The sequence below is a fragment of the Leptodactylus fuscus genome, chromosome 3, assembly GCF_031893055.1.
Source record: "Leptodactylus fuscus isolate aLepFus1 chromosome 3, aLepFus1.hap2, whole genome shotgun sequence".
Taxonomy (NCBI): Eukaryota; Metazoa; Chordata; class Amphibia; order Anura; family Leptodactylidae; genus Leptodactylus; species Leptodactylus fuscus.
Window position 1 is genome coordinate 238,790,149 of NC_134267.1, and position 12,010 is coordinate 238,802,158.

General features: G+C 42.0%; 1 protein-coding gene across 1 annotated transcript; it reads left to right on the forward strand.

Annotated features, from left to right (window-relative positions):
• The first annotated feature begins 4,470 nt into the window (after positions 1-4,470).
• Positions 4,471-5,415, forward strand: LOC142198635 (olfactory receptor 2G3-like). The gene has a single exon (XM_075269663.1). The coding sequence runs from the start codon at positions 4,471-4,473 to the stop codon at positions 5,413-5,415; it is 945 nt and encodes a 314-aa protein (XP_075125764.1).
• Positions 5,416-12,010: the final 6,595 nt, after the last annotated feature.

A 12,010-nucleotide genomic window follows, 5' to 3' on the forward strand; every position in this document is an offset into this window, starting at 1 on the left:
TTGTTGTGTCATGTCTTGTTGTACTTTTTGTCATTTCTATCTATTGTATGTCACTTTTATTATGATTTGCCCTAATATTCTAGATTTATGATTTGGAGTAGAAGGTGGAAAAGCTCTTCACAAAGATTGCAGGTACATTGCTGTCTCGGTTCCATTTTACTCACTATGGAGGGGACGTTCTAACAATGTCAATGTTTGCAGTACCAGGTGGGCCTTATTTGCCAGGTATCCTCTTCTGAGGTTCTGTTTCTCAGGTTCTATGTTACATATACCCTTTAGTTCCATTGACCGGACTTATGTATCTTGTCTAATATGGGCACAGAATAAAATTTTATCTAACAATCCAAAAAGTTTCCTGTGTGAGAATGAGCACATGAAGACTACTGTATGACACACTACCGAGCCCTGAACAGGCTGCAAGGTCTATGGGGTTTATGAGAACTCCTTAAGGCGCAATATTCTCTTCTAGGAGCCATGTTTCTAAAGGAGAATCAGGGTAAAAAATATGCAAATCTATTCTCCAGGATGTAATTAGGAGAACAATGCCTCTGTATGCAGCCCCCTTAACATCATGCATGACTCAGTGAATAAGCCTACTAACATGATGTGGAGTTTATTGCCAAATTAGTATTTCTATTCTAAAAGGAACAGATTCCCAGCTATGGACAGCGCTGTTTCGGTCTTTTGGACCTCCTCAGCATAGCGCAGGGATACTGATTTGGCAGAGTGAGAGACTATAGACCAAGGTCAGGAGATAATTGTATACATCAGGGAGAGAGAGTATGCCTACATAGGCAGTACGGAGACGTACAAGTCATTCCTGCAATGTACAAATCTAACAGCGTTAACTTGAACTTCTGCATTTGGTTAATCTGCCGCGGCGTGATATCTTATCAAAGAAGACAACAGGAAAAAATGGGGAAAAAAAGAAGTTTTTTTCAATGACTTTTCATTGGTTTCTGTTTTCTTCTGTGATAAGATATCTTGCTGCAGCAGATTAACCGATTGTAGAAGTTCGGGTTAGCTCTGCTACATCTGTACATGATAAAAGAGAACGCCGCTTTAATAAATGTCACTGCTGGGAGACTTTTGGGTGAGTTTCTGTGTTAGATTGCAACGATAAGTCTATGGAAACTGACAGATAGTGAGATCACTAAAAGGTGAGTGACAAGCTCCACTTTATCTCATTTACAGTCATTGACGGAAGTGTTGGCACCTCTGGGTCTTAAGTATTTCCCATGGTTTGTTATTTTGGTTAACCCCTTAATGACCAGCTCAGTGTAGACCTCAAGGATCAGATTTCCAATGGATTCGCATTCCAAGATAACTTTTTTTAAAAAAATTTTCCAGGGACGTAACAGTATGGGCTTGTTTTTTTATGGGGTGACTTGTGTTTTTCAGTGGTCCTATTTTGGAGTATTAAGAAATTTACTGATTAATGTTTATTAACTCTTTCGGTCAGGTCGGGGGTTGCAATTTGTATGTGTGTAAGTTTTGCCATGTGCACTGTGCAGTATATGTAACATATTACTTTTATTCCATGGGTTAGTACAAATTCAATAATACAAATTTTTTTAGAATGTTTATGTTGTATTATAATTGTACTCTATTTGTAATTAAAAAAAAAATGTATTCTGAACGCTGCGACTCCTTTTCATCAACAGAGCTGTTGGGTTTGATATTTGTGGAATGAACACATCTCTCCATTGGTACACATTTGGCATACATGCTGCAGGACCTTTAAAGGATTTCTATTGTATTTTGGCCGGGTGACCCAAAACAGTAATCCTGGAATTATAAAATGGGAATATGGTGTTAAGCACATGAGGTGAATAATGTTTTAGGTATTTAGCTCTGGCTATTACGGTCACATCAATAGTAATGAGTAGAGATGAGCGAGTAGTACTCGATCAAGTAGGTATTCGATCGAATACTACGGTATTCGAAATACTCGTACTCGATCGAGTACCACTCGCTATTCAAATGGAAAAATTCAATGCAGAACCAGCGTTGATTGGCCAAATGCTATACAGTCAGCCAATCAACGCTGGTTCTTCTCCTACCTTTAGAAGTCTTCTCCGTGCAGCTTCCCCGCGGCATCTTCCGGCTCTGAATTCATTCTGCCAGGCATCGGGCCTGGGCAGAGCTGACTGCGCATGCCCACGATACAAGAAAATGGCCGCTTTGACTGTAAGCGGCCATTTTCTTGTAGTGCGGGCATGCGCAGTTGTCTATGCCCAGGCCCGATGCCTGGCAGAGTGAATTAATTGCCAGATGACGCCGCGGGGAAGCTGCACGGAGAAGACTTCTCGGAGGATCCAGCCCGACCCTCACTCGTGGACTTGGTAAGTTCAGTTTGATCAAATGTTGCCTACCCCTGAAATGAGCATTTTCCCCCATAGAGTATAATAGGATTCGATATTCGATTCGAGTAGTCAAATATTAAGGGGCTACTCAAAACGTATATCGAATATCGAGTATTTAACTACTTGCTCATCTCTAGTCTTGATCACTGTTATACCTTGTATTATGAATGTCCGGCAGGACCTAATAGGAGTACTATGTTGTCAAACCTGACTATTTTTAGGATCTGTATAAAGATAACCTGTCGTCTGATCCCACAGAAAAGTGCAAATTGCTGAAAAAGTTCATGCTAGCTAGTTATGGTTGAGAGGTGTCACAGGTTGGTGAACATGGGTTTGCATTCCCACAGACCAACTAGGGGCCCATGCTGTCCACTGTCCACTGCTCAAAGTACTTACACTGGGTGCATGAGAAAAAGAACAGGACCGTGGCACAATGATAAAGGGATTTACATTCTTAGTCTTGTTATATTTTTAAACGCTTTTAATTTTTTGCAAGTTTTTTTTTTTAACCCACCTAGGCAACATAAACCTGTGTTCTTTAGATTGCTTATACAACAGGCTATGGTAAAGTCCTGTGTTACTATTGAGGCATGCCACAAGCAAATCTCAATTGTAATATTACTATGGTAAGCCTGGGAACCTTCAAAAGGCACTTGGATGCCATATAAACTTTATCAGCCATATCACTGCACAAGAGCCGTTCTGTACAGATATCTGAAAGTGATGGGAACCCTAGGGTGCCATATGACCACGGCCCTTGAGGGGTTAAGTGTCTATAATCAGAGATATATCTTGTACTGGCGTCTAAACCAGCATCGATACCACAGTGATATAGCGCGCACATTTCCAGAGTTAACCAGACATCTGCTGTAATAGCTCATGTCGAGAAAGGGTAAATTTAGGTAGGTACTACCTACCAAATACCCCACCCCCACCCCCATCAGAGATTTTCTATAATCTACAGTATGTAAAGGATCTGTTGCTAAAGTCTTGGTGCCAGATACCACAGGATGGGTCAGAGCTGTTTTAGCAGTATGAAGAGTCTTTACACAATATTACGCAGGTACTTAGTTCTGATTGATGTATCTATGTATTGTTGTGGTCAACAGATGATCAATTGCCAAACCATACTGGATATTGTACTCTTTTCACTGGAACCTTAATGGCAGGAGTACCCTTCCTCACCTGTCTAAGCCTCTCACCTCTAACAGGTTAGTCTTCTCTACACTGGGCTGACGAGATGTAATAACATCGAAACGTCCGTCCTCGGTTGAGAGACTATACCTGGTAATAATCCCAGCATCATTGCAAAACAAAGGCCTCTTGGAAGGTTGAGCATGATGTTAAAGGGAACAGCCTTTATTGGGCTATCTGACTGAGATTCTGTCTTCCTAATTACATCAGGGAAGACAGGCTTGCACATTCCAGTGAGCGCCCTCTATTGGTTTGCAACACTGAGGCACCTGACTTCCTAATTACATCATGGATGACAGATTTGCATATTCTTCCCATGGTCACTCGGGGTCACACATAGATCTGGGAAAGAAAATAGTTTGTTATGTTGCCAGGCAATATCTAGCTATGGCCTTGACCTTCCATGAGCAACTTAGAATATTTTTGTCTTTCTTACACGGTATGGCTGTTTGTCTCCAAATTTTTTAATCTTTATTGTTTTATTTTGTCTTCATAATTTAGAGGACTTTGATTCATTTGGGGAAGAAACCTGCTGTGTATTAGACTAGGTTCACATTTGCGCCAGTCTCTCCATCGTTAGAGTCCACTGGGGGACCTGAACAATGGAGAGACAGACCACTGTTTTCGTGGTTGCACATGTACATTGGCAGACCTCATTAACTATAAAGAGTGGGAAGGGTGTCCACCATTTTAAGAGAAAGTCCTCCATGCAGGATTTTTCTCTCCAATGATTTTTGAGTGTTTCTACATCACAGATGTGAATCCTTAGATTGCTTTATTAGTTACTTGGATTATTAATTTTTGTTATTATAATTTTTGGGAAAAACATATTTTCCATCCATAAAATGTTTGATTTATAAAGTGTAAAATATCCTTTACCCTGTGTAATACGGTGTATCAATTGTGTAGGATGGGGACGGAGAACCAGACGGTCATCACTGAAGTCATTCTATTAGGTTTCTCCAACGACCCAAGGATAAATACTGTCCTGTTTTTGTTATTTTTGACCTTCTATTTAGTCACCATCATTGGAAATTTTCTTATAATATGCATCATTATAGCAAATGCCCATCTGCACATCCCAATGTATTTCTTCCTCTGCAATTTATCCTTCATAGACTTTTGTTACTCGTCCACCGCTGTGCCAAAATTGTTGGTGGACCTCTTGTCCCTTCAGAGAACCATTTCCAAGCTGGCCTGTGGCATGCAACTCTACATTATACTCTTCATGGGAGGAACGGAGTGTCAACTCCTCGTCCTAATGGCTTATGACCGATACATTGCCATCTGCAGGCCCCTCCATTACCCAGTTCAGATGAGATGGAGCGTTTGCTATCGACTCACCGCCTTTGTGTGGATTTTCAGCTTCATGATCTATATCTTCCCATCCTTACTGATGCCGATCACCTTATGCAATCGTAACCAGATCAACCACTTCATGTGTGAACTTTTGGCCGTGCTGAAACTGTCGTGTGGCGACCTTTACATGAATGAACTTGTGATATTTTCTACTAGTTTTATTTCACTTTTGCTTCCGTTCATGTTTATTATAATTTCTTACCTTTGTATTATCTCCTCTGTATTAAAGATTCGCACTTCCGCGAGGTATAAAGCCTTCTCCACCTGCACCTCCCATATCATTGTGGTGGCTTTGTACTTTGGGACTGGGATGGTGACTTATTTTGGCCCCTCGTCACAGTACTCATCAAACCAGGAGAAGTATATCTCCATATTCTACGTAGTCATCTGCCCCATGTTAAACCCTCTCATCTACAGTTTGAACAACAGAGAAGTGAAAAAATCACTTAAGAGTTTATTCACAAAACGCGGCGTTTCCTTATCGATAACCAATTAAAATGACAAAAAATAAAATTATTTATAAAAAGTAAAAACTTCTGGGCATTGTTGGATTTCTTATATTTTTTTCTAAGCATTGATACTATATGTTCTTCTACATTCCTAAAGAGGACCCTTCATGTTCTTGGGCACATGCGGTGTTATATACCGCTAGAAAGACAACAGTGCGCTGAATTTAGCCCACTGTCGCCTTTCCCGCTATGTGCCCCGGTGAAAGCGGTATCAGTAGGCTAAGTTTACACAGAGTTTTTTGACGCAGATTTTTCACGGATTCCGCCTCTAAATCTGCCTCCAAAAACACCTCAATACAGTCCTATGTAATCTACCCGTAATTTTTTTTCTGCTAGCGGGAAAAAAGGAGCGACATGACCTTTCTTCAGGCAGATTCCGCATGAAAAAACCAACAGGGGTCAATGGGAGGCATAAAATCCCAGTTGCTGTTTTTGGACATGGAATTGGACGTGGATTTTGATGCAGAATTGACAAAAACCGCTAGCGGTTTTTCCGCCACACATTGCCAACTGTTGTTTTTTTCAGGCAGAATCCGCCTGAAAAAATGTCATGTCACTTCTTTTTTCTGCTATCGGAAAAAAACAAACAAAAAAAAAAAGCGTCAAAAAACGCCTCACAATTTTTTCCTAACCAAAATACTAGACAAAATAAATGAAAAGTAGTGACGGTCGAACAATACAAGATTCATTTGACAAATATTCACAATGTTCACCAGAAAGATTAGTTTAGGACCAATTGACCAATTTGTTAGGGAAGGGAAGGTGAAAAAAAATCAACACTCACTTACTAACTTCACCTTTCCTGGGCTTGGTTGTGGCGTCTGGTCTTCTTTATCAGGTTTCCCAAACATCTTCCAGCCCCCTCCCAATTGTCTGCAGCCTGAACCATCACTGAGGCTTATGATTGGGCCTCACTGGTCCCATAAGGGGGCAACAATATTATGAGGCTTTCACCAAACTGTCACAAAGTTGGTGCTCCCACATGACTGCTGGTAGACATTGGAGATGTTTAGAAAAGAAGACTGGATAGGAGAGGTGAGTATAAGTGTTTTTTTCTTTTGCATACTTTACTTGACTTCTAAATAGGTCTCAGAGTATAAAAATGCTTTATGGGTGAAAATTAGGGTTGAGCGATCGGGATCGGAAAAGATCGGATCCCGATCGGTGATCGAGCAAATTTCACGTTCAGGATTGACTGGAAAATGATCGGAAATCGGATTTTGAAATCTCAAGATCGGCTCAACCCTAAAAGTGACTTTTCCCATAGAGAAGCATTGTCTAGGGTTGAGCGATCGGGATCGGAAAAGATCAGATTCTGATCGGCGATCGAGCAAATTTCACGATCGGGATTGAGATCGTCCGGAAATCAATCCTGAAATATCAAGATTGGCTCAATCCTAGTCAAAACTCTCCAAAGTTTGGGAGTTAATCAAATCCAAATTTATTGGAACCTTCATAATAAACCCATTTCTTTATAAAGCAGTTTGTTCTTGTCTAATGATGAGTTGATATTTTTATATTCAAATCAAATCAAACAAGCTTTATTGGCGTGTCCGAATAGATAGTAAGGTGGGGGGGGGGGCGAGTTAGAGTCGGGGGTGTGTGTGGTGGGTATGGGGGGTTGGGGTGGTTGATTTGAGGTTTAACAGTCCGTGGAGTCTCATCTTCCTCTTAGTTGGTGACCGCTATATGGGGAGGTGGGGTGGGGTGGGTGGTTTGGGGTATAACAGTCCGTGGAGTCTCATCTTCCTCTTAGTTGGTGGCCGCTATATGGGGAGGTGGGGTGGGGTGGGTGGTTTGGGGTATAACAGTCCATGGAGTCTCATCTTCCTCTTAGTTGGTGGCCGCTATATGGGGAGGTGGGGTGGGGTGGGTGGTTTGGGGTATAACTGTCCGTGGAGTCTCATCTTCCTCTTGTTTGGTGACAGCTGGACACGTATTGGGCAGCGATCTCCACAGTGGCCTCTTCTTCTCCCAGTAGGATGTAGAGTTTCCTCTTCTCATCTGCAGATATGAAGTCTGGGATGTGGGCAGAATCTTTGGTAGTAGACAGCCCTCACAGCTGAGTATTTGGTGCAGTGTAGCAGGAAGTGAGTCTCGTCTTCTAGGGCCCCCTGGTCACAGTGCTGGCACAGTCTGTTCTCCCGTGGCTTGTACGTCTGCCTGTATCACCCCGTCTCTATCTCTAGGTTGTGGGCGCTCAGTCTGTACCGGCTCAGGGTCTGTCTGTGCTTGGGGTGGCGTATTCTCTCCAGGTAGGGGGCCATGGTGTAGTCCCTTTGTAGGGATTGGTACACGGTGAGTTTCTTGGAGTTATTTATTTCAACAAAGTCAACTCTGCTGTATGTATTTTTTTTAAAAAAGAAAAAATCTAAAAAATAATTAGAGAAAACATTCCTATGATTACAGCTCAACGACAGGACAGGATGGTGGGAAGGAGAAATATTAACCACAATTTACTAATATCTGTCTCTGATCCAGTGACCAAACTTGATATCACAGTTATTGAGAATAATTTCAAGGTCAACGTCATCAACGAAAACTATTTTGGGTGGAACAAACTTTTGAGAGAATTAAGTTTGTTACATATTGGACTAGGCAGGATTTGGGATCATTGAAGAGATAATAGAACAGGATATAGCATAGTGCGGTGGTTTATTAGTATACATTGTCTATCTTACAGCTGAATCACATGTTCACGGCCATTAGATGCCTCTGGTGGCCTCTGAAAAAATAAGAATAATCTCAGGAGTCGGCGAATCCTCAGCGTGATCTCCTCAAATATATTAAAAGCCGATAGATCCGAATGCCCAGAGGTTTTGGTGTACAATGTGCTCCGGTATCCGCGCCTTGTCTGATGCTCAAATGTATTTACTTTTTCATTTTCCATAAGATTGATATCTCTGTCTACAAAAATGTTTTTGTCTACCTTTCCTGTAGACTGAGAAGGGAAAATTTTAAAAAAAAATCTGATGGAATTTCATCAAAAAACCTAATAAAACCTAACAGGTAAATTACAAATTGTCCATGACATGTGAATTTGAGGGGTTTCTAAAACACTGACCTATGAGAAGGGTTCCAAATGTTTTAAGGACACTTTCAAAAATTGTGTCCACGACACGGGCAACAGCCATAACATTGTCAGGGTGAGGCACAGATGTGACAAATATGTCTTGGGGTGTGTTTTTGCAAGTCAATATGATTCTAAAATCTATTGTTAATGTTGCCGTGGTTTTCTCGCTCCCTGTCAATGCTATGTGTCTGTACTCTTACTACAATGACTAAAGTTTTCATCATTTTAGACTTACTTTAATTTTTGGCATTAGAGATAGTGATTAGAGATGAGCGAGTAGTATTCGATCGAGTAGGTATTCGATCAAATACTACGGTATTCGAAATACTTGTACTCGATGGAATACCACTCGCTATTCGAATGGAAAAGTTTGATGCAGAACCAGCATTGATTGGCCGAATGCTATACAGTCGGCCAATCAACGCTGGTTCTTCTCCTACCTTTAGAAGTCTTCTCCGCGCAGCTTCCCCGTGGCGTCTTCCGGCTCTGAATTCACTCTGCAAGGCATCGGGCCTGGGCAGAGCCGACTGTGCATGCCCGCGCTACAAGAAAATGCCGCTTTGACTGTAAGTCATTTCTGCCCAGGCCGGTGCCTAGCAGAGTAAATTCATTGCCGGAAGATGCCGCGGGGACGCTGCGCGGAGAAGACTTCTCGGAGGATCCAGCCCGACCCTCACTCATGGACTTGGTAAGTTCAATTTGATCGAATGTTGCCTACCCCTGAAACGAGCATTTTTCCCCCATAGACTATAATAGGATTCGATATTCGATTCGAGTAGTCGAATATTGAGGGGCTACTTGAAACGAATATCGAATATTTAACTACTCGCTCATCTCTAATAGTGATATCTTGCTGGAGAAGGAAATGTTAAAACTGAGGTTTTTTTCTGAAAAACTTTTTGAAGAATTTTAGATTTTTTTGTTCGGCCATCATATGTTTTGTTACATAGGTATACAAGATCAAAGATTCTAAAAAAAAACACATAACTTCATTTTATACATGAGGTGGTAGGTAGAAGCTAGGTTCCAGTGTTAGACAGGTTGCCAGACTAGGCTGCTGTGATAGCTCACCTTGGCCCAAGCTGGGCACTGCCGTTAGGGACCAAAAAGCCTACTGAACTGTCTGACCTGGAGACCTGAGTACCTGCTGAGCAGTAGTTTTGTTTTTCTTTAGTTTTTCTTACACTTGACTGAGAAGTTTCCAGTCAGGGGCCGGTCCATGGTCAGAGATCCCCGGATCATAACAGTAGGTGAAGACACTGTACAAAATTGCAAAAACGTTGCGGTGACCATTCACTCCTATCTATGCACAATATAGCAGCATGTGAGTAAATTTTTACAATTTTCCTTGTTTAACATGATAAAGAAGTCCTGATGACATAGAGCTTCACTGCTCAGGTGATAATATCTGTCATTGTGACAGCTGTACAGGATTCTCCACCATTGGTGAACCCTCACAAAACCGATATGGAGGACAATAAGAATTTTTATAGACGTATGCCCCCAAATTTTCAATCTATTGTCTAACATATACTTATACAGAATTTCATTCCAGCCTCTTCCCCCAATGTTTGACTTGCGGAGGCATGGACAACCGAACCGTCATCACAGAAGTCGTTCTACTGGGTTTTTCCAAAGACCTAAGCACAAACATTGCACTATTTTTGTTATTTTTGACCATCTATTTAGTAACCATCATTGGGAATGGTCTTATAATATGCCTCATCCTAATGAACTCTCACCTACACGTTCCAATGTATTTTTTCCTCTGCAATTTATCCTTCGTAGACTTTTGTTACTCATCTACGAGCGTGCCGAAATTGTTGGCCGACCTCTTTTCGACTCACAGAAGCCTTTCCATCAGCGCTTGTCGTCTACAGCTCTACATAATACTATTCATGGGAGGAACGGAGTGTCAGCTTCTTGCCCTCATGGCTTATGACCGGTACGTCGCCATCTGCAGGCCACTCCGCTATCCAGTGTTGATGAGATGGAGGGTTTGCTATAAACTCATAGGTTTTGTAGGTGTTTTTAGCTTCGTTATCCACGTATTGCCATCTTTGTTGGTGCCTCAGAAGGTATGCCATCGTCACCAGATCAATCACTTCATGTGTGAGGTTTTGGCTGTTGCAAAGTTGACATGTGAAGATATTCGTGTCAGCGAGGTTAGGATATTTACCATCAGTTTTTTCTCCCTTCTCCTCCCTTTCATACTTATTCTAGTGTCCTATGTCTGCATCTTGTGCTCTGTGATGAAGATGCGCTCGGCAGGGAGGTCGAAAGCCTTTTCCACTTGCTCTTCCCATATTATTGTGGTCATTCTGTATTTCGGGCCTGGCATGTTTACATATCTTGGTCCATCATCTCAGTACTCGTCCAATCGAGAAAAATATGCCTCCATTTTTTATGTGATTATCTGTCCAATGTTAAACCCCCTTATCTATAGTATGAAAAACAGAGAAGTAAAACGGTCATCGAGACTTTTGTTTTCAAAGTGTCTTGCTACTGGTTGATTGCTTGAATAAAGTATTAAAATTTTGAAAAAAAAAATTTTAAACTCATTTTATTGAAGGAGATGCAACAAAATAAACAGGATAATCAAGAAAAACATGTAGAGAACAGCAAAAAGGGTAAAACATAGAAAAAGAACAACACAGAGATACAATCAAGGACCTGCCACGCCACCATCCCACCCCCACTCCTTCACCACGAACAGAGAAAATTGCAAAAGCAAAAGGCATTACAGTGTCAGCAAGTATACAATTTTACCAACAAGTAAGGGGCAACGGATCCAACTGGCAGACGTCACGCCTCAGGGTATGTATGCGCCTAACGCCGAGCACAGAGAGGGAGCAGAATATTGGGTGGCGGGAGAAGCGCACCATGCTCCCCAGACCTTAGTAAATTTCCTACCTTTGTATATAATTTGGTTGAAGGGGAGGATCGAATTAACCAGTTTGCACCATTGAGACACCGACGGAGACTGAGGGTCCATCCACCGAAGGACAATAATCTTCCTGGCGTAGAATAGACTTTCCCAAAGATCCAGACGTGATGGTGCCAAGTCTCATTGACCAGGGCACCAAATAAGCAAATTTCAGGAGAAATTGGGATAGGATGGCCCAGCACGTCTGCCAGGAGATCCACCACCGCCCTCCAATAAGTCTGCACAATCGGGCAATTCCATATCATATGCCAGAAGTCCGCACAAGGGTGCGGGCACCTGAGGCAATTCGGGGCAGGCAAACAACACATCTTATGGAGGTGAGTCAGGGTCAGGTAACATTTTTAAACAATTGGATCAACTTTGTTAGCTGAGGGAGAAACGTAGAGAGGAGATTCCAAAATATCCTGGAATGTCTCGTCCGTCAGCTCCGGGATATTGGTGCGCCAGCGCGTCAGGGTCGGGGTCTCAGCCAAGGACACTTTAGCATAAATCAGATATTCATAAAGGGCAAAAATCAGCCCCCGCGGACCCTGAGAACGTAGCACATCAATCAAGGGGTATT